Source organism: Ptychodera flava, chromosome 15 (assembly GCF_041260155.1).
Source record: "Ptychodera flava strain L36383 chromosome 15, AS_Pfla_20210202, whole genome shotgun sequence".
NCBI classification, from domain to species: domain Eukaryota; kingdom Metazoa; phylum Hemichordata; class Enteropneusta; family Ptychoderidae; genus Ptychodera; species Ptychodera flava.
The window spans coordinates 10880082-10907764 of record NC_091942.1 but is presented as its reverse complement, the minus strand read 5'-3'; the positions used below and the strand labels follow the sequence as shown (position 1 = coordinate 10907764).

Here is a 27683-nt window from a genome sequence, read left to right as displayed (position 1 = left end):
ACACATCAAAATCAAAGACCTCAATAATCGATGAATAATCAAACAAAGCGACAGAGTGGATAACAATTGAACGAACAAACAAACAAACATAAAAAAATATGCCAAAAATATGACGAAAAGGAAAAGATATGTGTAAATTCAAAGAACAATAAACAAACAAATAAACAAACAAAAAAATATACAGATTGAAAAAAATACATGACAAATATGTCCAGTAAAGCAATTGTGAAACTTCTAATCAAAATCGTCATGATTTGACATGATTTGATTTGATTTGATTTATTTGAAAGTCAATGATACTGATGCAAAGAGGAGCAGCATCAGTTTGGATAATTGAAAAAACTTATACATCGCCTTCGAGTTCGAGGAAGACCTCGCCAGCTTGTATCAGCTCTTATATGACGGCAGTGTTGATACGCGCAAAAACAAAATTCACTCTTTATGTTTGTGAAAATCGGCCAATGGGAATGAGCGAATAAAACTGTGACGTCACGCACGCCTACCAGGTCGCAGCCTGACCAAATTGTGGGGGGGGGGGCAGAACCTAGCCGAGCTAGGATTCGTATAATTTACAAAAAAATACATATTTTGCATATTTGGCTAATTTAATTAGCATACGTTACTGGGTATAATACGGCTATCATGATCATAAACATGTTCATTATGATTTTTGTTTCCTTTTCTCCAAGTCTAATTAGGACTTGAGATAAATGAATTTCAAACCAAAGTATAAAACAATAGTGGTTGTATGATCTCAGATTAAACTGATTGATTCCGATATATTGGTGCCCCTCGCCATTTTAATTCTCTGAGTTGTTTTAGCATGTTTTTCATGAAACGGTTCAAAGGATAACCCGTCATCGAAATTGACAACAAAAGATTATGAATATCAATGTACAAGCACGACTTTTGGGTCGAATTTCTAAATATACCTACTTAGCTTGATAATTTTCTCAAGTTGACTTTTTTATGAGTAAACTACCCCGTCGGGGCTTGAGATATATTTCGTACTTCATATATTTCAATATTCCTACGCCAAATTACGAGTCAGGGAAGAATCTGTACTGAACTTTTCTGTCTTCACTGGGAGGCCATTTTCGCTTCAGAGCTAAGCTGACAGCTTACCCTGTCGGCTTGTTGACAAAAGTCAAAATAGATTGCTGGATACAACGTCGTTTCTTGGGAATGTTGATTTCAGACATACTCGCGACATGATATCTTCGATTGAAATGAAGTTTACTTATACTGTGGAACACCTATGTTCAGCTGCAGCCTGAAGCCCGCATGCCTTTACACCTGGGCCTTAAACATTCGTACTATCACACGTGGGAATATGGGAATGCAGCGGAACTGCCACCACTGTTTGTGCATAATTGCTTATGATTTGCTCCTTTGTAAATCGAAAAGTTACACAGTTTATACACACATCTGTTGGATTGAAGACAAATCGTCAATAAATGAATGCTTTGCTGCTAAAACACAGAAATATCGCACAGAATGGAAAATTCCGGGGAGGGAAGATGACCCCTCCCACCCATCCGGTTAAGATCCTGCCTACGTCAACGTCGAAGGCTAAACATACAATACCAACATCGCGAAGTGCGGTAAATAGTGCCACGTGTTTTGTTCCAACTTGGCTCCTAGGAGTGTCATTTCAAAGAAACTCAAGGGAGGGCCAACAGATCGAAGAAGGTGGGGGATGGGGTTGCTGTAATGTCTGTGGCACAATTCGTGATAAAATTTGTCGCACAAATGTAGGTCATGTTATCAATAATTTATAAACCCTAGAAAATGTACGTCAACAAAAACTCATGATTGAATCCATTCGAAGGTGTAGGCCTTAGCAACAGGAATCGCCACGTCTGGGAACATTCGAGATCACGTGATGCTTTCATTTGATTATTGAAAGATAACAGTAGCCCTCAGAAAGGTCCTGATTATTGTGAACTTATGAAAAAAGCTAAAAGTCTATGACTGTTTTAAGAATTTGTAAGATGATGGAAATCGAATGCTTGCAGATATTGCACTGAAAAATTTATGATTTATGATGGAAATACAATTTATTGGGAAGAGTCAATATTGACAGGACGTCTTCTACGGCCATCATTATATTGCCAAAATCAGGCGTAGTCAATTTGCAAATGTATTGCCATTAACTGATTACAGCAACAAATCGGTAAGAGTTATATTTACTTCATTTCTGTGCTTTAGGATTGTCACGGTAATACTCTGGTGGTCTGTCGAGTTTTTATCAGGTGTACAAATGGTGTACATTTGTGGTCGACTGAGTCAGAGCTTTAGTAAATATTTTTTTACTTGTTCTTGTTTGAACCTCTCATGGTTTCAAAAAATTATATGATACATTTATGTACATAGAGACTTTCTAGAGTATTTCATTACATCGAGTCCAACTTGACATTCCAGTAGCTTTGAACAGCCAGTTCTTCCAACCGTGCCACATCACAGGTCTAATTTTTGAAGGGGGAACTATCAATACCGTAACCCATTTCCAGCGGAATTCCGGACACGAGTTTTTAACTCTTCTGTGTTATAAAATCATAATAATTCTTATCTTTTTATTGTGGTAGTATTTGCCTATGATTTCGATATATTATGCTATATAAATAAGATCAAATCAAATCAAATTTAACATAGCGATCTTTGACTATGCAGGTAACCACCTTGACTGTTACACCTGCTGGTCCGAAAACCGGCTGCTTTGGAGGAAGAGGTAGTTTTACACGTAAAGAGGTTATTCTAACCTATTTTGTACAAAATAGCAATTAAAGAGGAAGATAACAGTTGTACGTAACTATGCTTGCGATTTGAAAATTACCCCTCCCACCCATAAGTTTTCACCGCTCCCGTCAGTCCGCTAGGAAATCTCCCCGTTTCCCCTCTCTCTCCCCACCAAAAATGCTAATTAACAAACAAACTCCAAACCGCACTCTCCCTACAATGAAAGTTCCCACTGCCATCTCTTTGTACTTTTCCCCTTGTAATGCCATACGCAAACTCTTGAAAACGATCGAATCGTATACTTCCTACCGAGAGCCGTTTTCAAGTTGCTCTCCTAGCAGCAGAATGAAATGTCACCTCCCGCCAACGAGAAAAACCTCTCTATCCCCATGATTCCTGCCAATTGATACGTGAAAACCCATCGACCCGATGATACGGAAGCAAAATTGACCGTTTAAGTTTGCCTACCCAGAAACCGCTTACATTTTTCTCATGACTAGCTTGTTGAGATTACTACTGGCAACATTATGGAGGACACTTACGGCATGTTTCGGAGTGGCATAACGAGTTTCAAACACAGAAAGTGAAAAATTAGCAATCTTCGCACCTCCCCCTCGTTAGATAATTGGATTCTACCTGTAGCCTTACAATGATGTCATATTTGATGCGTGTCCAGTAACACTTGTCAGGGATCAGACGGCAGAGCCTTCATGGCTATAATTAGAAGATGACGTCATATTTTAGTGTTAAATACATCTGCACATGCGCAATTGAACGAAAACACTTTCCAAAATGGCGGACGAGATAGGAAATATCCACGGCTCCTGGAAGGTAATTTCACTATTTATCGCGTGTTGTATTTTTTAAGTCGAACAGCATTAGGCACTTGTTAATTTATTAATTGCGTGACCTCTCTGCGAAATTTCAGGTGGCAGAGGTGAAAACCCTGTCGGCGACGTCCGATGAACTGGAGTCCAGTGGCTTACAAGGGTAAGTGAATACACATACTGCCATAGTGAATAGCGAGCAGATGCACAACCCCTTGAATCATGACTACGGACTCATTTTTACCGTGAATATTTTCAACACCCCAGTGCGACAAAAACAGGACACTTATTTTAACACCGGGCGGAGCCAGTATCTTCAAATACCTGTCGATGAATTCGACCTTGGATCTTAGCGTACAATATTTTGACATTGTCGAAGCCAACAATTGAACCTAGCGTCTGTATCATCTAAACGTTGTATTTAAGTCTGTATTCAAAGTTTTTGAGGCCATCAAAATAAAATTCGAACAATGAAAAAATCGCACAGTGTTGTGCTCGAAATATAGAGAGACCAAATCAATAATATAACATGTTATTACTGATTTCCCCTTCCTCAAAATTTTAATTTGTTTTGCGCTGGAGAAAAGGGAATGAAACAACCATTGCACTGAGAGGGTTTGTATGCACCGGTTTTTTGTGTTTCTTTTCTTTCCATAAGCTGAGAGATACAACTTTTGAAATACTTCTTGCAGGAGAATGTGTTTGTGTACCTATGCGCGTACATAACATACATGTATCATTCATTGAATTTTAACATTACGTAACCCTAATTTGTTATGATTGAGGCCTTGGAGAAGGCTTTGATGCCAATTAAAAAATATGCCATATTGACATTTCGAGAATAGATTTTTATAATAACACTCAAAATCATTACAACAATGTGGCCAAAAAGACTGAATGTGTATTCAACACTGACATGCACCTTACCAAAAATATTACCCAGGCAGCAAATATTCCATCATATTTAAAGCATGTCTTTCCATGTACACTTGATAAAGTGTGCTGTTGGGTTATCAAGAAATGTATACAAAGTGTGTAGAGAATTGTAAACAAATGTAGGAGAGTGCTATCCTTGGATTGAAAGTTCTCAGTCACAGTTAATTCTTCCACCTCACTCTGCAATGGAGGGTTTAATTATTCAAGTCACTAAGGCTGTCCTGTAAATCTGAATGTAGCTTCTCTTCGTCCAGCCTGCTGTATTATGGTTAATAATAATAATAATAATAATAATATTTATTACTTTAAAAAAACGCTTTACATGTAAAAACATCTCAAAGCGCAGTACAAAACTGTTCTAAAAAGATCTAAAAATACTGTTTAAAAAGATGAGTTTTAAGATTAGCTTTAAAACTGCTAAAAGAGCAACATGAACGCAATAAAAATGGCAGCCTATTCCACAAACGTGGAGCACAAACGGAAAAAGCCCTGTCACCGTAAAAAGCTGTAGTACAAATGGGTTGATAGAGCATATTTGCACCATGAACGGAAGAACGTAAGGCACGACCAGAAGAGCAAATGGTTAATAGTTCCTGAAGATATACAGGGGCCATGTCATGTAAAATCTTGTATACAATACAGAGAATCTTAAATTCAATACGTTTCTGTAGGGGTAACCAATGTAATCTACTCAACACAGGGGTAATGTGATCTGATTTCTTTGTTCTGGAAACTACACGTGCTGCCGAGTTCTGGATTAACTGAATCTTATTGAGTAGATTGCAAGGCAGACCATAAAGAAGACTATTACAATAGTCAAGCCTAGATGTTACAAAGGCATGGACTAATTTTTCTGTCGAGTCTTGATCTAAAAGATGTCGGATTTTACTTATTCTCCACAAAGCAAATGACGCTGATTTACATAAATTGGAAATGTGTGGTTTCATAGACGTACATGAATCAAATAATACGCCAAGATCACGGACTGTAGGTGAAGAATGGACGACGACATCACCAACTTGAATGTCGCACTCCAGTGGTTGATTCCCCTTCACAAACTTAGAGGAAAATCTGATAACCTCAGTTTTACCTTCATTGAGAGCAAGCATGTTATTGCTCATCCACAGACGAATAAAGGTTGCGTCTGCTTATATTATAGCAATTTTTCTGTAAGTTGAGTTGAGCTTATTAGTAGTACATGTTTACCTTCAGGACCTAGGACATAATGGTCATGCAACTTGCAAGCTTGCATAGTAATCCTGCATAAACTTATTTCCGTACAAGCACTTCAGAGTTACAGTTGTACCACTTCAAAGGCAAAGATGCTTGTCAAAGCAAAAGCTACGGTGATTTAAGACCACAATTAACACTCAGAATTTGCTTATCCCAATGACAGAATTCCCAAATAATCTTTTAACTCCACTTGTGTTTGGAGAAATGGTACAACCTAATTGCTCTCCACAACAGAGTTGGACCTAAACACTTGAAAATGAGATGAAAGGCATAGAGATGCAAACCGCTTAACATTACAAATTTAATCCTATAATATCAACATAGGAAGGTGTCATTTGCCACAACATGTGCGTTGTCCACGTGACTCCATCCAATTTGTCATCCCAGTCACGTGGTTGGTATGTAATAAGACCATTGTGTCTGCCCAGTAAATATCTCATAGATCTAATATTGTGTGTTGAAGGGGTATAAATCTCTCATTGTTTGTGGCCCATGACCTTGTAATATTCAAATGCAATGGGCTAAACCCTGAAACAAGTGTAAACACAAATCTTTGTAGACAATACATCACAAGGCTTGCTGATATACCAGTACTACCATAGACCCTCTTTTTTTGGTTCTATGGTACAACTGACAAGGATGTAGTATGTAGTACCTTAGACCCTAAGTGTCTGTGGTTGTACCAAAACTGTTTCTTTTATCCTGTTTGCATCCCCACCACAGAGGGCACCATACATGTGAATGCCTTGAAACAGAAAGTGTTGAAGCTTTGCTCAAGTTTTACTGGAGGAAACTCCAGTGTAAGCTCCTCAGTTTCATAATCAGGAATAAAAATCACGGGTCACCAAGCAAATTTTGGCACCAAGGACAAATCACCCTAAAATTTACTGACAGTGTAAATTCAAAATGGCTGATATACCCTGCATAGTCAGTATTTGGAAAATTAGATTTTCGATTATCACAAAAACTAGACGGTGTACAGACTTTGTTAACTGCATTGGCTTCAAAATGAGTGTTCGAAAGCAGTAGAACAGAAAAAACTATAAAAATTTGTAGTATCAGAAAAGCTGTCCTAGAGACACACTCTATCTTAAAGAGAGCGTTATCATACAGTACTCAATATACCAGTAAATGATTCATGATGATGAATATTACATTGAAGTTCTGCAGGTAGCGTTGTTATTGCAGTTACAGTATCATGGAACTGTGTGCATGTATGTGTGTGGGCGTATACTAGTACATGTGGGTACCTCATGTCACAGTGTATGGGTATATGTAATTATGTGTGACAAGTAGCAACCCTTTCCAGATGTTCAACTTGCCCATACCTCAACTTGTCCATAGCATTCCACAGAGATGAACATATCATCAAAACCTGCCCACATATAACCAGTGTTTTGTATCACTACGAAAATCCTACCAAAGCCATAGGGTGATAAGGCTTTATCAGTCATAGCAAGAGTGTAAAAAAATTTAAAAAATTATCATTATGACTACTGTTCCTTAAAAATTACATATTTCTGTCATTATTGTATACTTCCAAAAGAACCCTACTGCTCTCGAATCCTGAATGATGATTAGTTTTCATGTAAAATTCATGCAGTTGTATTATAGACCCTATTATAATATATTTATGATTACGAATATTCTTAAAAAAAAATGTTTCTGTCACTATTGTACAGTTACAAAAGTACCCTACAGCACTCGAATCCTGAATGATGATCAGTATTAATGCCAAACTCACGCAGTTGTAGCACAGACCCTCAGAAATATGGTCAATATAGTTGCAGCAGTAGCATTGCACGGTAACTTGATGTGCGCGGTCACTGTACTGCCTCGGCAGACTCTCTGAGCAGTAAATAATAGGAAGGGCACTGATTCTGACCGTCCAAGCAGTGCACAGGCCTTCAAATAACTCATGATTTCTTCCGTGCTGATTGCTGATTTCCAAAATTTCTACTGTACTGGGGCAAGTCTATAGGTCAGGCATCGAACTGGCCTGGGTTTAGACCCTCGGCCCTGTGACATGTAAAGCCTTGGCCATTGAGAAATTATGTATCGTTGAGAGGTCAGGCCATTTTCAAAGTATTCCCATTCAACCGGCAATGTATCTAATTTGCATAGATTCAAAATTGGCGCATCTCGCTTTCACGACGGCGCGTCTCACTTTCACAACATTTGTGAATGTGGATTGATCATTAGCATTTATAAAGTATCCAGAGGTCATTGACAAAACGGCCTATAACCCCTGAATTGGCTGCACACTCTGCACAATTCAGAGGTTATAGGCCGTTTTGTCAATGACCTCTAGATTTGCTCAACCCTGTGGTTTCAATGTACACAGTACATGTAAGGATCAAGGCAAATACCTTCATCCTTTTGAATCATGAAAACAAACTCATTGCTACCAATACACACTATAAATCGCTGGAAAAACACTCATAGTTCTTGTGTAGTCTCATTGAATTCTAAATGCTTTTTTCTTTTGATCTCTTCAAGGACTGAGTTGACCTTTGATGACTCTGGAGAAGTGACCTGGAAAGTACCACCAAATGCTGAAACCATTCCATCTTTTGTTACCAATTGTGAGATTTATGAGGTAGCCTTTTTTAGTCATCCATCTATTGGTTTGATTTGTCTTTACAGAATTGGACAGTTCTCATTTTGATAGTCTTGGGGGGCTCAATTGTCAGTTCTCGCAAGTTTTCAAAATATAATACCGGTCTTCCTCACTGGTACTGGGAGTATAAATAGAGTATTTGTGAATTTAGCCATCAAAACTTGTAAATGTCTGCAATTTAGAGAGAAAACAATTATGTATCATGATGGTCAGCTATGCAGCAGAAATTTCACTCTCCCCCCCATAAAAATATATAATATAATATATACATAAAAATATATAAAATATTATATATATATATATATATATATATATATATATAATATATATATATATATATATATATATATATATATATAACTATACATAAAAATTTCACACTCATGGAGGGTTAAACGCCTGTGAACTCTCCTTTTCCATGATGTCTGTCAAATGACAGTATGCCACCTTTCTGAAAAAATTTTGAACAGTACATATACTATAGCAATCAATGATTGCTCTCATTTTGCTGAAGACAAACGTATACATGTGTGTAGTAACAGACCTGTATGTGTGCAAGAATGAATGTTTGTCAGCTGCAAAAAATCTTGAGAGTGTCTAGTCTGACCACCCTCGCACCTTTTATTCCCCCTCCCCAAATAGTACATTACAGGTGATCCACCTCTTCTGAAGCTTGTAGGGACAACAACAGGAGACGTCATAGAATTCAAGGTAATGCAACACCATCATTTTTGCATAATACAATTTTTTGATTTGCCACTTTACAATTTTTAACATAATGACTGTATGTCATTCTGTTAGTGTGGTTGGGTCTGGTTGAGTTGACGTCGGACCGTGAAAATTTTCCATAAACGACAAAAAGTAAAAAACTGCTGAACATTTTACACATTTTTGCACATTTTACATGTGTATACAGGAGACATACCAATCTCCACACAGAGATTGAAGCGCAGTGGGGGCAGCATCGCTGCGTGGATATTTCAAATCAAGCTAGAGGGTCTCCGAGTCGTTGACCGCATGCCCCCAACAATCTCTGCTGCAGGCAAATTTAAATATTCCAAAATCGGACTTCTTTCAGTCCTGCGTGCGCCCAACTGGCTAAATAAACGTGGCAGAAATAGTAAACGGATAGGAGCAATCCAGCTAGAGATCGCACTTTCCGCACACTGGTAAAAATAATACATTAATACACTAATAAAAATAATAAATAATCTGCTAACACTTTGGCAATCACGTCTGCAAAGCTGACAGCCGTTGGGGCATACATTTTGAATCATCAATTCACATCCCTGTAACCTGGAGCAAGGTCTATGTTTTGCAAGTGTTCACGGAATCGAGGATCGATATTGAAACTAGTGTACTATTCATTTATCTAATTTTTTTTGGTTCGAAGTATTATATATAAAAAAGACAGAAAATATATATCATGGAAAACGCGCAATACCCAAAAAGTTGGTGAAAATCGTCGCCTGTGGCAGAGATTAGTGTGGCTACTGCTGAGACTCCCCAGCTAGGTTATAATTTTCCAAGGCGCTCCAATCTCTGTACGGAGATTGGAGACATACATGCCCACTCTTCTTGAGACGAAACAGTGGTGATTTGCATACCATACTGATTGGTCTGTGTCAAACTGTCTTGTTTCCAGGTGTCCACCAGACCAGATGAAATGCTGGTACTTAATTATGAAAACTGTTTTATTCTTTCCTGTGAAAAGGTAAGATATCTTTACAATTTCTGGTGATAAAAAGAAGCAAGTACAATGTAGCTATATTTCAGCACTCAGATAAGCAAATATGTAAAAACAATTTAAAAAATGGCAGACTGACAAAGAGCTTGCACCACAATGATAAACACAGATGTTCTGAGTCATTGAAGAGGAGGAACACTCTGGTATTTACAAAAGTTTGTCATTGTTCAAAATGCACATAGGTTATGTCAGAGACAACGCTGATAATAGACGTGTTTAACACAAACTCATCTACACTTCCTTGTTTTTCTCTAATGAAAAAAGTACCCTGTGAAAATACCACCTCAAAATGGACCAAAACTGTAGGTTATTATGGTAAAATATAGGCATGTTTTATGGGATGCCAAAGTTCGTAGGTTGCCAGGCCTGCTCTCAGGTCATTACTATTTCTTTCTTGTAGATGCCCAATATAAAAATTATGTCATCGTTTCCTCTGTCCATTCTTGCCCTTAGCAAGGTTAAAGATGTCTTTTGTCAAACATTTTTAGCCTGCTTTCACATACAGATCAATAAATTGGCGTAACAGAAACAGCGTCCAAAGATAATGAGTTTTCCATTTGAATGTCATTTCAATAATATAATAAATTTCAAGATCATTCTATGATATATATCAGCAACAGTGGTGGTACAACTACCAGTGAGATAAATCAAGTGGTTGAGAATAAATCTCTAAAATACCTGGCCTAGAGTTGGAAAAGAGTTGGTCAGAATTTGTAAAAGGGTTTGTTATCAACACATAATAGGAACTGTTTACATTGTAGAGTTAGTGAGCTTAATCATCTTTTGTAGGGGTTACAAGCTCTGACTGTTGACCCTCACTAGACCCCATAACGTTTAAATTCCTGACTGTTAACAGCTATGTCTGATCAGCTTGGCAGTGCTGTGTGCTGGCAGTAATGAGAATTGACGATTTCTTTATCATTGTATCCTGCTTTCTCTTGCCAGCTTTCTGCCAGTGATCAGATAGCTGATCTGCCATTTTCATTCCTCAATGCACTTGAACATGGTTACTTTGCTGACCTTGTCATCAAAGCCGACAATGGCAAAGAGGTAGGTACATGCAAATTTTGTCACATCATTCATTGATAAACATTGGTCCAGGAGGAATAGTGCTAACAGGCAATTTGATGAGAATACCATTTGGTCTGTCCGTTTTATATGAAACAGCACTTCAGATTGTTGCACTCAGTGCACATAGTTTTCTATTTCAGCTTTCTTAGTGTTATGAGAGCAGCAACCTTTTCTCTTCCAATTCCAGTCTGATTAATCATAAATGAAAATTTAAAAAAAGTTAGTATCAGTAGGTAATTGCAGTAGCCAATGTGCTTTCTTTGATTTGTAATTTCCCCCATTTCAAAGCTCAGTCACTGAAAATTTTCCTCAAAGTCCACATTTCAGATGTGCAAGAGAGTGACTACCATATTTTTCATGAGATTCCATCAAGTGTAGATTTAAATAAAATATATTACTCAGACAGAACAGCACCCATAACATTTTTTTGATGCATGCAGTGTTGTTTTACAATCTGAGCCAATATGGCTGACTGAGTGGTCCCCAAACAGAGAACAATGCATAATCTATGAATATTCACATGTTATAATCAGTTATTATCATTTGATTTGCATATTGCAACGATTGATTTTGCTTGAATGAATGAATGAATACAATTGTGTCTTGCTTCAATCATAAAATATGATTTATAAAATAAACATCCCTCTGTTAACTAACTCTATGGAGAAAAATACAATTTTTGATTTTCAAAATACTAAGACAGTGAAAAGTTTGTTTACTTGGAGAGCTTTAGTTGAAATAAGCCCCCACAAATGGTAGACCAGAGAAGTATTGGAAAATTTGAGTGTCCAAATGTTTGTCCCCAAGTCTCATTCTACAGAATTGAAAAATGCAACTCAGGTCAGAAATGTAAACTGCCTGTTATTGTCAAATGTCTACCATTTACTCCTTTGAATATCTTAACAGTTCAAAGTTCACAAGACCATCTTGCAAGTAAGCTGTCCTAGCATGGACTGGCAGAGAAGCCCTCCACCGCTGTCCAGTCTACAGGCAGATGTTCTGGAAACCATACTCTATTACCTGTATGCCGAGTGCCTGCCAAAGGGTCTGGCGGAGGACACAGCCAAGTTGTGTCACAAGACAGCCGCCAAGCTTCCAGGCCTGGAAAGGCTTGCTGAACTCTGCCAAACATTCCTGAAAAACACAGCCTTGAAACAACGTATGTATATCAATCTTTTGGAAGTAGTTGCATGGTAATGAAACCTGGAATTAGAAAATCTATTCTTTTATTGTGAATGTCTTTAGTGTCGATATGAAGCTGAAGCGAATAGTTCTTTAGGTCTTTTAAAGTAATCTTTTGTACATTTTGTATGCATTTCTTATTCCTACATGACATTGTACAACACTGTCTATGCTTACTGGTCCATTGGACCAGTGGAATTGTAAACTCTCTGAACAAAGGTGATGGCTCTGATCTCAAAACCTGTTGATTTGTTCATCCCATGAAAGGTATTTTCAAGAATGAATACTTGATTTTTGTGCATTTAGACTAATATACATGTGAAACTGCATAGAAATATTTTGAAAGTTTGATAAGCCGTTTGACTTTCCAGAAAACACTTTATAACACATCATTATTTGCCAGCTGCTCTATTCTCTAAGAAGCAAATTTAAAATACTTTTACCCAATGTTAATGTATGTAGATGTACCCACCACATCCCTTTGAAAACATTGGAGAGTACCAAAATGTAGTGATGAAAGGATTACCAAAGCATTTCATGTATTAAGAGAGGAATATTGTACTTTGCTGTATGTAGAAAATGTGAAGGTGCATAATCAATCCACTTCATGAATGTTTCTTTGTTTGTAGAAATTTTCAGTTTGATCAGCGACATCCATGCGTGTGCAGATCGTGTGATAGACATCTTTGACGGTCAGGGTAGCGGTAGCGATGACACCTCATTGTGTGGTGGTTCTACCAACTCATTTGCCGACCCTGCTAAGTTATGTTACTCTTTCAAACAAGCCCTGCGTGAGGGCGCTGTTGGTAAGTACCAAGTTAGCCAACATTGTGGTGGTGATACTGTTCTGAGCACATGTAAAGTCAAAGTGAATACAAAAAAGCCAAAGGTCATGTGTCTTCACATTTTCACCTGGAACAATTTTTCAGCTTTACATGTGGCAGTTTTCAGTACTTCACAGAAAGATGGTCTACAGCAGTAATAAATTATCACTTTTATTTTTGAAAAATATCACTGATGTCAGCTATGTGAAAATAAAGTACAGAACCCACAATGCAACAAGTTTTATAATAATGCGGTGGTTTATATCAGAAATCATGTCAAGAAAATTCTTTCCACTAATACAGTTTGCATGGAAATCAGCATAAATTATGTGAGGATTAGGAACTGCTGTTTTTTGTATGACGATACCATCAAAGAAAATTTTCTGCAACTATAGTAATAGCCCTTCTGTTGTTTACCATGTTACTTTTGATAATTTGCCATACAATGAAATAACCTCAGGCTTTGGTTACTTTGATTGTAAAATGAAAAGTATCTAATTTTTGTTGTACATGACATTTATGACTTTGATGTTGCACTGTGTGGTCACATGCTAAACCTGGCTACTTACGAGTGATAATGGTGTTAAATATTTTCTTTTCCATGTCTGCAGCTGGTGCCAAATTTCTCACTCTGTGTGATCTGTTCTCAAGAAGGAAAGGTGAGCTGAGTAGAGAAGAGAGACATGAAATTATCAAACACGCAAGGACAAGGTAAGTAAAAGATCTGCATATCACTTCACTTCAACTTCTTTCTTTCATGTATTTGAGTCACTATTATCTCCTTGTAGCTTCATGCCACTTTTTCCATAGCACTCGAGAAAACGTTCGTGAAGTTTGTTGAGGAAAGTGAAGGGGAAAAGCCTGAAAAATTTACATATGCAAATTAATCTAATTTGAACAAATCTTAGTGTAGTCATCATTAGTTTCAACATATCTCTTGACTGACATACAATCATACATCCACTTATACAAACATAAACAAAACGGATGCTTACTGAACTCAGAACTGGCTGTTTCACCATGGAAGATAAACAACCCTCAATAAAAATGTGTAAAGCAACTGTATTTATTTATATATAGAAATGTCTTCTATAGCATCCCAACTTATTTCTCAATATGTGAATTCTGGTTCAAATTGTACAAAAAAATTACAAAACTGAGCACAGTAGATGTCCACAACAGATAAATCAAGCTGTTTTCCACTTTAGTACATGTACTTTTTACTTCGCCTTGACTGCAATTCAAAATGAAATTTTTGATCTGGGAGAAGTAAAATTGGTAAGAGAAAAGTCACAATTTATAGTTTTCATGATGAATTTGCTGCATTGCATTTCTCAACATCCTACTTCCTTTCAATTTTCAGGTTGCCGGTGTTTCTTGGTCAACTCAGCAGATTTGTAGAAGTGTGCAGGCAACAGTTTTCACAGAATCTAACTCTGAATCAGAGACAAGAGATAGCCATTTACCTCATACCAGAGGTGAGTTTACACATACTCAAGGACGTAGGTAGGTGCCTTAAAAAGTGAAAAGATTTAAATTTTTGTTCAAAGTTTCTGTAAGGAAGATATAAGCCATTCTTAGTCACAATCAAGAATAAAAATTAGGAGGTCATTTACCAATTTTAATCTAAGAGAAACAAATTAACTGAAATTTTACCCATCTTAGAAATTCAAAATGGCCACTATCCCTCTTCATTCCAGGCAGAATATATCAATTGTCAATTTTCGTAAAAACAAGTTGGTGAAATCTTCATTTCTTCCTCAGGCTTCTAAATGAGTCACACGACCAGCACACTAGCAGAGTATTTCAACAATTTTTTAAAGTCTGAATATCTGTAGTTGAGGTTCAAGCTACCTCAAGCTGGCCTATTCCTAACAAGATTAATTATGTAAACATTGTTTCATTGAATCACACAAAATCTATAGCAAATAAAGATTTGATAAGAGTGAATAAGGTGAAAGAGCACAAAAAATCGTAATCGTACCACATGTACTAGAAGTCCTTATTTGAGTGCACACAGAGTGAGTGTCTATAAACAAATCCTGTTCCTCAACTGATAGTGAATACTGTCAGTTTGTACGTATATTCTTAACGTAGGGTTAAAAGATTACATTTTCTGTACTCAATCTGAATATCAACCAGATATCAGCAGGCTGTTGCACTCCATACACTGTATTCATTTTTAGTCTTAGCTGTACAGCAGACAAAATAACCAACTGTTTAGTAAGTTTAAATGGCTTCTTCCTCGTCCAAAATTATCTTGTCTATTGTAAAAAAGTCCTTCTATCATCAATCTATCTCACTTTGCCAGCAATTCAAATTTTTTTCTTGCCATTATTTCATTATTTTGAAACAGATTGAGACAAGTCTAGATATGTTATCCAAGATTGTCATTGATGCCAGGACAGCCATAGAGCAAGTGATTACAGCGTCCAATACTGTAGAGAAACAGAAGAAACACAAAGGAGATGTACTGGGAAGAACGATTAGAAATGTGAGTATTAGGAGGGTCAAGTGTTATTGCACAGGGAGCAGTTTCTTAAGTGTTACTAGGGTGTACATGTATTTCATTTCTGGTAACATTTACAAACCCTGCATGGACTATCGTCTAATTTTTAAAAGTCAAAAAAGTGTCAAATACTTGTCATGCGCTCATACATGGTTGAGGTAAAAGATCTTACCCTTTCATTGTATAGAGATAGCAACATACACCTTAGAATAATGCTTAATTGTAACTTAGCTTTTATGGACCCAGTATTCTGCAGTCTTGCCAATATTTGTACATTACACTGTGATATTTGCTGCTTCAGTCACATTTGTGTCAGATTACCAATAATGAATACACAATCATTACGTTGTCTACCAGTGTGCCGTGTAACTATGAAAATTTTGAAATCTTTTTAAGTCTATTAAAGAATGTCTTGAAATTTCTTTTTGTCAGTCCTACACCAGACCTACATATACTTTGTAAAATTTTCTCAAAGGTTTCTCAAATTAGTGAGAAATCTCATAAGTAGTGTGTCTTATTGGCTTGACCTGCCCCTGATCTTCAGGCTTGACCTTGCCCTGTCTGTGACCTGTTGACCTGTGCTCGTACACACAGTACCCACTTACTGTGTGGTTGGTGCACACAGCTGTATGTGTATGTTCAATGTAACTCAAGTACTCTCACTGCTGTGATTACATCTGCAAAACAAAATTCAGAAAACCGTAACTGGATAATTTTACAGATCTAGTCTTTTCGCAGGCACTTCACATGAAAGAACTGGTCAAACTCAGAAAGTTCCACGAGAGGACGACCAGAGAGTTCATGAATCTGCTGCACAAGAGAGAAAATTTTGAGGTCATGACACAAAACGAGAAAGTTGTTTCAGTTGTTCGAAACATGGAGCAGATAATGGAAGAGGTTGGTCCTTTGAATTCTCAATATCATGCGTGTGACTTTATCATGCTACTGTACACAACCATATGCCACCTTGAGCTGCCTTAAAGGCAGCACTTTCCAAAACATGTTTCCAAAACATGCCAGATCCTTATCTCTCTATATGCAGCGCGGTCTTCAAATTCAGTCGAGGCAAAAAGCTGTCGGTAGATTTCACTTGATCTTGTTGCTCAGATGTATTGAAAGCTTTCATAAGTTTGTTTCCTTTTTGGGAGTTTTTGCGAACAAAACAAAATTTTTGAAATAAGTACAAGGAATTACACGTGTACAGTTACATCAACACTGATGTACGTGCACTCTCTAATCATGCCTTGAACTTCTAGCGAGTAGATGTCCTGATGCTTCTTCAGATATGTTGTTTCTATTCACATCTTAGAGCAAGCCACCTCAGCATTTGAAAACAATGGGATCACACAATATTTGGCCATGGTTTTCATGTTTTAATATGGATCAAGAAAATTTACTTGATTCTATATTTTCAGCTCATCGAAAGAAATTGTGCAATTGAAAGTTTGCCGATATGGTAGTTTCACCGTTATATTTAATAAATGGTAATGCTGCTATTTGACAGAACGCTCTATTGGCCGAGTCACAGATGTTCGGATTCTTATAACATTAAAATGTTACATGTAACTAATAAGATGGTGCATAGCATCCGTGTTTTAGATTATTTTACACCGATGAATGATCATAATGTATGTGTGTCTGCCCTACAGTTTCCTCAGTACCTGAGGAGAATAGACCAGCTTGGATCAGCGATCGATGAGAAGTTGACGTGGAAAGAATGGAAGTATCTCTTCAAGTTTGGCTCATCAAGAGTGGTAAGGAAATGAGAGAATGGAATAATTATCTTAAAGGGAATGATCAGCTTGATTGAGTCTGTTTGAAGTGCATTCATCAAAGTTCTGATGCATATGGCCCATTTTTCAACCACATAGAATCTGGAATTCTCCCGCATTGTCAATTTTTAGTTTGGCACTGAGCATACATGTACATGTACAGTTACTGCGTAGCCACTCTGTTGTAGACTGGCTATTTCACTTGAAAAATTGTGTTGTTCACAAAGGGGATGCATTTTTTGTTCAATCCACACTTTTCTGGCTACCTTGTAGGAATGACAGTGTACAACCTGTTTGGTAAAAGTTTCAAAATCCTTTCTGTGACAAGCAAAGTGTCATAAGCTGCTGTATGAGGGCGCTATTTATATATCAAAACCTGGGCTTTCTAACATACATGTACCGGTATATCTTTTCTGATCAAGCTACCTGATCCGTTCTAGCTCCATGGTCAAGCCATTTGGCTAATGTTCATCAAAACATAATCAAAAGGAATAAAGTAGAAATTATGTATGTCTCTACTCTGCATTTCTACCTACAGGCATGGGTGCTGAATAAGATGACGGCCCACAAAGCAACCCTGAAGCCGGTGCTGACGCCGGTCTGTGACTTGGTGCATAGGGAGACATTTACCACAGCAATAGTGCAACTTGGCATCATGGATCCATTGTCCAAGAAGAAGACGACGAATTCTCCGTGTGATGCAGGGTCGGCAGAGTCGGATGAGAGTACGAGTCCAAGCTCCAGTAGCAGCAAGCAAAGCAAACCAGCCAAGCCAACATATCAGGTGAGACTGCATGACCAGGCACTTCCACTTTGTTGACCTTTGACCTGATGAGGATGGGGCTGTACACAGTGGAACCACCAGAGAGATTTTTTGAATGAGATTGGAAGTAGCACTGCTTATTATTTGTAATATGTTAAAACATAACATAACACTGGTTGAACAATAATGATTTGAATTTTTGTAGGATATTGTAGCGATATTAATTGCTTCCCTGTCAATGTTATGAAGTGCAAGTACGTGTAGTATTGAAATATTCATGCAGTGAAATCCTCTCATTTGGCAGAGGGAACAAGGGTTATCCTCCTAAACTTCTTTTTTGCGTAAATGCCTCCTTTGCTTGAACTACCAATCTATCAGATCAGCAATCAAAACACAAGTCCATGTACAGCCGGCTTAAGGCTTTGATAGTCAAGGTTTCTGATAATCTTTGGTGTTCAAATATTCAGCTCTGCTATCAGTGTTCCACACATGTGTATATTTCAAAGGAACATTTGTTGAGATTGATTTGTTTCTCAGCTACAATTTCTTTCATTCGCTTCCAGACAAATGCAGTGGAATCCCTTTGTGTGCCGCCGCCTCCCAACGACAGTCAACTTGCCAAGTCAGCGACTGAATTTCTCAGATCGGGTCACCTTGCAGACATGACCTTTGAAATTATTCATCAAGTGCAAGGTAAAGAGAAAAATGTCAATTAAAATGTTAGTATCACAAACACAGAGCATCATGTAATATGTGCAATCTTATTGTTGACAAAATTTACTAACATTCATTTGTTGACTATAACACTTAACAGTGCATACATACAGGGTCTATTGAAAGTAAGGAATTCAACTTGATATAGTAAGTAGAACAAGAAACTATCTTTCATGGACAAGGCCAAATTACATGAAAATACATAAATAGTTAACCAGCATCATTACACTCCATGAAAGTCCTTGAATTTTAAGCCTTTTGGAAAGTCCCCGAAAATTGATTATCTATCCACAATTTTCAAAAACCACTAATTGATCTTTTAAGACAAGAAACATCACTCCATTACAGTTTATGTGACTGAGTTTTAATTCCCCATCCAATATCTACCTCATAAATGAATCCTTTGCATCTTTACGACTGCAGCTGATGAGGCTGATGTGGTCATCGATCACACCACCGGTCTTCTGGTGCAAGCAGCGGCAGCGGCGGGAGCAGCAGCGCCCCCACCTCTCCAACTGTCACCACTGGGGGCAGCATCACATATGCACGAGGCCGCTGAGACTGAAATAAAAGAGATCAGGGCTCATAGGGTGATTGTGGCTGCCAGGTGTGACTGGTTCAGGAGGGCTCTCAACAGTGGTATGAGAGAAGCAATTGACAAGTGAGTGACATTATATGTCAGTGTGAATATGTAACTGTGCCAACCCTGTGATCCCCATTTATGCTAGAAATATGTGTCGCCTGGCCATTGAAAACAATGGAGTTGGGCCAGACTATTCTATGGAAAGGGATATTGTAGGTGAAGGTTTCAAATCAAATTGTATTCAGCAAAAATAATTACATACAAGACACTGAATAGGAGTATGAAACTTTTCACTCAGATATGCAAGATGACACTTGATGACATCAAAAGGTAACAATTTTACCAGCTCAGGTTATTTTAATGACAGTGAAAATGGCACATACCAAGTTGAGTGAAAGATCAGGGTTAGTGGCAAATTTGTTGGCAGAATATCATTGACATTAGTGAATAATCGCAAAAGTCACTAAGCTACAACCTTCTGTGTTCTGTTTCACATTGGCCAAAGATTGTGTATCAGTGGGTTAGTTAAAATAAAAATCAGAACTTTAAGGCATTTGTTCAGAAATTGTTTCTCATCTTGATCATTATTTTGGGTGGTGCCATTTTGCATAATTATCAGTTAAGCCATCTCAAAATTATCAGAGGAAGCTGAAGAATTAAACTGATACCAATGCTTAAAACCCAAATCATTTGACAACTCTTCATTCACTTCATTCCTGGTCACTTGGACAACCAAGGTTGATTGCAGCGAAACCTTACAGTTTTTGCGTTTTCTCTTCTGCAGAAAAATCACGGTACACGACACAAACCCGGAACTCTTCAAGTTATTCCTTCAGTTTCTGTACAGTGGACATCTAGACACTTCCAATTTCTCAGTGGAGCAGCTAGCTGACATGATGTCACTAAGCGACAGATATGAGGTAAACTAACTTTCCATGTATGACCACATCCTCTGACATTCAAAATTCTTGACAGTAACACAAAATTCTTTGATGCCACAATTTTTTTGAACTGCTGTTCACCCTTAAACTTTGACCCCCAGGGTAACCTATGACTTTGTGTTTAGATCTTCTGGGACAATTTATTTTTGAATCGAGTAGGGTTTATCACTTTCAACAACTACAATTTATAATCAATGTGCAAGACACTTCATCAAAATCTGGCAAATTCACATTGTTTTCTGTCTACATATTTTCTGTTCTTTCACACCCTCTTCCCTTCACAACAGGTGGATACGTTAAAACAGCTGTGCGAGGGCGCTCTAAAGTCACAGCTGGATGAGGACACAGCTTTCTACATGCTTACCCTAGCTGATCAGTTCAATGCAAGGACGTTACGAGTAAGTCACTTTCTGACTTTTATGCTTTATGCCATTTGTCAAGTTTATTTCAGGATAGAATTTTGATGTCTTATAAACTTTAAGTACACATCAAAATCTACTGACAGAAATAACTTGGATATGTGATAATCTATTGTCATAATCTCCATGGTTACAGGTTCAGTTACTAAAACACAAGAGACAGTTTGCATAAAAAAGATGACTCCGAAATCATGAACTTCCAAATATTTTAAGTATTAAGAAAGTCAAGGTTGTGGCTGACATGATATATTTTGTACCATTTGTTAATCAGACTATTGTTACATAAATGAATCAACAAAAGAAACTGTACACTATTTCTTGAAACGTCAAATACTTTGCTGACAAGGATTGTAATAACTCATATTTATGATGGTCCTGACCTGCTGTAAAATCCATTTTTCACAACAAAGTTGCATGACTGCATGACATATATCATTAATTGGTCCTTGGCTGTCAGGAGTACAGTGTTTTCCCCAGTCAAACGTCTCATATCACATTAAAATTTGCGACGGTCATCTCAATGGCATGACAGTGATAAATGTCACTATAAATCATGTGTTTGTTGCATGTCTTCTCTGACAGCACAGATTTATTTTTTCCATTTTGCAGGGTGCAGCCATGAACTTCGTCATGGAAACGCCATCATTGGTACAGTCGGAAGTGTTTGACGATCTGCCAGATCATTTACAAACTGAAGTGGAGGATTTAGTTGCATGGAAAGGGTGGGTGATATTTCACGCACAATGTGTCTATGACAGCTAAAATTCATTTTAATGACCTTTTTATTTTCAATTGTATAGTTTTGCCAATGTATGATAAACAAGTAGAAGAATTAGACCTATCTCTTCCCTTCCATTTAACATATGTGCCATCCCAAGCTGGACAATTTCCAGGAAAAATTCACAGGAGGGGTGTATGGGTCATTAAGTCAAAGATTAGGTCATTATCAGAGACCTTTGAACTCTTATGTCAAGGATGTGTTCAATGAGACCAGATAACCAGATGTTATGGTGATGTTTTTTCCACCTCAAATTTATGTTTATGAGAACAGTGAACATCAACTTTCCCAGCCACTTTCTCTGAGTGGGTAGTTTATGGGGAATGTAAGTTGGTGCTTAATTAGGAAAAGTTGACTAAGAGACGAGAGGTCACTGCAGACATGACTGTAAACATCCCAGGACCAATCTCAGAATGTCGATGATGAATATTTCATGAGTTTTGTTAAAAATATGTGCAAAGTGATATTCCAAACTGCTGTCTGATACTTACAAACTCTCATTGCTATGGCCTTTGTTACCATGGGACAAAAACGGTGATGTTGCCTTTGCTACCATGGCAACAAAGCATGTTTTATATACTTTATGAACACAGCAATGAAAGGTCACCGATCTGGTAGTAAAGGGCAGTCATTTTAATGTCTGATATTTGTGTTCTGATTTATCCTTTGGGCTTGGGAGTCATCAAGCAAAAATCTTATTGCTTGTTCTTTCCGCAGCAATGAAACCTCACCGCCACGGGTCAGCAAGTACGCTACTTATGAGAGACTATCAAACAGTAATGAGATGACTGATTTAGAACTGAAAGAACTGACCTGTGCTTTGGAAATATCTCAGAGAGAGGTAAGAAACAGTCATAGATTTTCTGTCATTTCCACAACTGAATTCTTTTGGTTTCATATTCCTTGCTCAAAATCACTTATTTTGCTCTAAGCTACTAAGACAGAAATCAGGCAGTTTAAGGTAGTATGCGCCTCAAAAGTGGCAGACTAAAATTTTTGCTCAAATTTTCCTCAATGTAACTTTCAGCCATTCCCTTACCGAATCAAGAATAAAAATCAGGGGCCACCATGCAAATTTTGGTACTAGAAAAACAATTTAATATTTACAGATATTTGAAATCAAATTGGCCATCATCCCTGTGTTAAGTCCATGACTAAGAATAAATTTTGTTATTTTTGAAAAAATGAGATGGTTAAAATTTGTCTTACTTGAAGAGCTTTAAAATGAGCCCTCAACAAAAGTGGGTAGATTAGAAAAGAATTGTAAAACTTTTGAGAGTCTGAATATCTGTCCCCGAGGTGCGTAAAGATATACTGTCACGTGTTCCGATTTTGCCACAGTTACCATGGAAAGAAAATCTAACCAATCACAGATTTTAAGCGGGTGGCAGCTTTTTAAAAACAGTGTCCTCACATTGGCATTTTGAATACCAAGGAACGTCCCTTTGACCATATATGGGCATATTTAGATTAGAGTTGCCAGTTATTTCTGAAATGATTATATACAGAAAGAAAAAGATGAGTACAGGCATATCTATGTCTTCATCATACTTGTATCATTTTGGGAAAATATGCGTAGTTTTCCAAAAAATTTCACATTCAGTACAGTGAGTGTAATCAATTTCTCCTGTGTAACTTCCTTACATACGCAGACATCAGCAGGGGAAACACAAGGTGGAAACTTTGATGAAGACTCCAACTCCTCAGAGATTGACCTCGCCATGACGGAAAACAGCGAGGAACTGGACACCTGTATCATGCAATTACGGGACATCGTCGGTGACGAAGTGCCCCGAGAAGAACTTGTCAGAGTTTCACTGGCGGCCGACTATGACGTTAACAGGGCACTCAACTTTTTCTTTTCAACATAGTTGACGTTCGTTTTACAAACTGTAAGTTAAACAGTGGATTAAAGTTCTGTTTAATCTTCTTAGTGCCATTATATCTAAAGTTCTCGCCTGTTTTTTGTCCCAAACAAGATTTTTGTACTCGCAAGAACAGGGAAGCAAGTATTTTTTCCAAACAACAGCAGTGAAACAGTTTTTTTCAACCTTTCCACTGAAATTTTGTTGCAAAATATGTTTTTTTGCTTCACAATGAAATATTTGCAATGAATACTTCCTGTATTTATGCACAATAGAAAGTTTATAATCAGCTTCTAAAGTTCTCCTGGCATTAATCAAACACTTGCACCCCCATTTTGCGGTGTAGCGGTCCAAATTTACCACAAAAAACAATTGGAATGCTCCATAGTATGGTGGTAAAAAGAGTTCAAAACAAGGAGCATGCTGTGACTCCGGGTTCTACATGGATTTGAAAAAATATAAGGAGGTGGCTAATTTGCAAGTTAATCAGCAGATAATTTGCGTATCAAGAGAAAAGCAAAACGGTGACCATTTATGGTGTAAATCTAGATTATGCAAGTACCACCTTCCAGAATGTTGCATTTGTTTGTCAAGATTGATATCTACAGAGCTATCATGTGATCCTCTGAACATTACCGGTTGTTTGATCATGAACTATATTTTGACTGTTCTTGTGAAAGTATGCCAGGCAAATATCTTGAACGCACCTGAGAACGTTTTCAAGGCTTGAACTAGTTTAACTTATTTTTCACTGATGTGCAATTTTCAAGTTGTAAAAAGTATCAGTTCTGGGAAGATTGACATCCAGTTGAATGCATTTCTTTTAAGTTTCCCTAGTAATGACTTTTGACACTTGACCTTTCAACTTTCATCTCTGTTTGGTGGACCATAGCATTATGGAAGTTTACAGTTCCACCACACGAGTTTGTTCAACATCATTTAAAGTATTCTGAGCACAGTCATAACTTATACAGACGTTGAACATCTCTGTACAACTATCAAGAAAGTAGTTTATTTACATTGTACATTTTCCAAACCGATTGTAGAGTAGATCACAAACATTTAGCACTCAAAATCAGGTTCTGTTTTTTGAAACCAAAATTTCTGATTATTTGTAGTATTTTCAAATATATAGAGTGTCGTCTACGAATATATCACGTAAGTGAGAGGAGGAAATATTTGAAATGTTCATTTTACGTAACAGTGTACCCTAACTGTGTAATAGCTGAGGATGCGGGGGTTTAATCCTTTCACCCCCATCTACCTTTGAAGAGGTCCAACTATGCCCATACAATACAATGGGGTTGTACCACTTTTCTCTTGTGAAAGGATAAAAGCTCATCATGCATGTGTTGTCTACTACATGTAGAAATAACTCTACCTTTTCCTTTTTTCGTGCCTTTGTTAAGTTACTGTACGAAATTTCAAAATTTAATTGATGTTTTGACTATGCAGGTGATGTTTGAGTAAGTTTTCCATTTCCCGTGTATTTTCTTTGTATGCATTCACATTTTACAACAGTAGTTTTACCAGGGAGTGTCTGCTTGGAGTTTAAACATGTACGGATTATGGTGTTCAAGGCAACACAGAGAATGACTTATAAATGTCTTGAGGTTACTATTTAAGGCAGAACACGCCTCGGGGACATAAATTTGGACTCTCAAACTTTTACAATTCTTTTCTGATATACCACCCGTGGGGGTTCATTTTAAAACTCTTGGTGTAACAAAAATATTCAACGGCTTAGTTTTTCGAAATTCGAAAATTTTATTTTTCTCCATAGATTTAACACAGGGATCACGGCCATTTTGAACTTTAAATATTGATAAATCTTGAATTATTTGTTTCCATAGTACCAAAATTTGCATGGCAACCCCCGATTTTTATTCTTGATTTTGAAAGAGAATGGTTGAAAGATTCCTCAAGGAAAGTTTCAGCAAAATTTTCAGTACATCTAATTTCTCACCTTCAGATCTGAAGTGACCTGCAGACTGATTTCAGTGTCACTGGGCTTCTCCCAATATTCACAAAGCAGGGTCAGTCAACTTTCTTTCTCCCTATCCAAAATGTCTTTGTCGAGTATGGTGTAAGTTTCTCTGAAATATGGTTTTGCAATAGAGGGATTCCTGGTCAGTGTTCCTTCTTAAATTGGAGTTTTACAAAAAATAGCTTTTACAATCTCTTATGGCAGTTTTTCACTTGATAGTATGCAGTCGTCATTATCTGAAGCAACTTGAGTTGAACCTGTTGATCATCAGATCGCTGTTGTTACCAAGCTTTTCCTGCATTTAACATGCAAATTTATGCAATGATGTCAATGCTGGTACCAACGGCGACAGTCGGTATCATCTGCAGAGGGCACTGTTGAAAACAAAGCAAGTTATACTGACCCTACGAGGTCAGCACTTTATAATAATGGGCAACATGTCCAGGAGTGGTACATGACCTATATCACCAATAATAAAATCAAAGTTACTTAATCAACCTGATATGAAGGCAGATTCAGTTACAATGGAACAACCACTTTCTTTTTCATCAGTGCCCTTTGGCCCAAATTACGGTGATCAAAAAATATTATTTTCCAAGTAATGCAGTAATCAGGGAAACTGTGCAATTGTGACTTTTTTGAATTCTCAAACCTGTTTTGTTATGAAAAGGTATTGTGATTAGTTGTTATTATTCACGTAATGTATATTTTTGTATTACATTATCTTAATCTCCAGCATATGTTGTCGGTATGAAGGCTACCGAGATTATGGCCACAGAGCTTGAGTGTATGTAACTCATCATCCCCTGATATTGTAGTGAAGTGTACCAGATTCCATTATGGAAGATTTCATTATTGTGTACTGTAGAGGTGAATGGATCAAGAGAAGGGTTTTCTCTTCAGACAGTAGGGCATTGTCGATGCATTAGGAAACACAACTTGGTTTTCAGGTCCAAAGCATGTTTAAATTGTTTTCAGAAACAAACATGGGCGTCAGTTTTTATGTTTTGTTGTGGCTTGGTTTTGACGGTTTTTCTTGTGAAAGGACGTTTCAAGTTTTTGTTCACTTACATACACAAGAGATGTGTAAAACTAGCCTCTCTTAAGCAGAGTTTCATTGTAAACATATTTCAAGTAGTCTATGGTTTGTATAGGGGAGCTGACATGTTCGTCTCTGACTTAAATTTTAAAAAGTGACACGAAAGAGCAGAAAACTTCCCAACATAAGGTAATGAAAAATTGTTCGTATGCAGAAATATCACTTTCTTCACAGTACCTTGTTGTACCTTCTTGAAATAATGCAAGCAGGGTTTTTTTGGCGAAAATAAATGACCAAAGTGATTTTCTCCCTATTTATAACAAAATTTAACATACTTTACACAAAATGATAGATAGGTAGGTCAATAGTACGTACAGTTTGTTTCAATTTTCTGGTAGCTGGCCAGTCATCCAAGGACCAATATGAACGAAACCATTTTATGTCAGATTTTTTTAAATTAGCCAAATTTTAGGAGAAGTAGTGAAAAAATGCTTATTTGGTGGTAGACAAACTACAAGTAGTTCATCCAAAAAAGTCATCATATGGTATTGTAATTTTATGTGCAAATTGAACCATATAAACAAAACTAGACCGATTTGATACAACAGTTGTGTTCGGTATGTGTGTGATATTTGAAGCAAATCTTCGACTTTGTTTTCATATTTATTGATTTTACATCACAATAAGAAAACACAAAAGTCAACTTATTCTGTAAGTTGGTGATCAATTGTAAATTTTCTTCAGTAACCTGTCTGGGCATTTCAGAACTGTCTGTTACATCTCAGAGATCTCATTGAAAATGTAAATCAATTTTTTTTATTTCTGAACTTCATGCAAATTCACTTTCAATGTCAGGCGATGTCTACATCTTTTTATGTGCTCCTACAATTTTTCCCTTGTCTCACCTCTATCAAATATTTCCACTGCCCGAATCTCCTCTCCCCCCCACCTCTCCCTCATTTTGCTTTTTTATCTTTTCTTCCCTCACTCTCTGTCACTATGTGTTCATCTCTGTGTGTTTCTAAGTCTCATACAATACTTCAGTCTACATATAGACCCAAGGTTGAAAATTCTTCTGTACATTAAATCATAACTGATTAAAAATTGGACAGTGATCTATTAAAGTAACAGTAA

At 37.2% G+C, this 27683-nt stretch overlaps 1 protein-coding gene across 1 annotated transcript; it reads left to right on the top strand.

Moving 5' to 3' along the window:
• The first annotated feature begins 3521 nt into the window (after positions 1 to 3521).
• Positions 3522 to 27683, top strand: LOC139151138 (uncharacterized). The gene is made up of 21 exons (XM_070723695.1): positions 3522 to 3570; positions 3668 to 3729; positions 8235 to 8334; positions 8998 to 9066; positions 10001 to 10069; positions 11048 to 11152; positions 12080 to 12332; positions 12985 to 13161; positions 13791 to 13890; positions 14543 to 14657; positions 15536 to 15673; positions 16427 to 16585; positions 17338 to 17442; positions 17999 to 18244; positions 18787 to 18916; positions 19361 to 19598; positions 20305 to 20440; positions 20749 to 20859; positions 21490 to 21602; positions 22376 to 22499; positions 23311 to 27683. Exons 1-21 carry the CDS (start codon positions 3532 to 3534, stop codon positions 23527 to 23529), a joined length of 2808 nt encoding a protein of 935 aa, XP_070579796.1. The 5' UTR covers positions 3522 to 3531; the 3' UTR covers positions 23530 to 27683.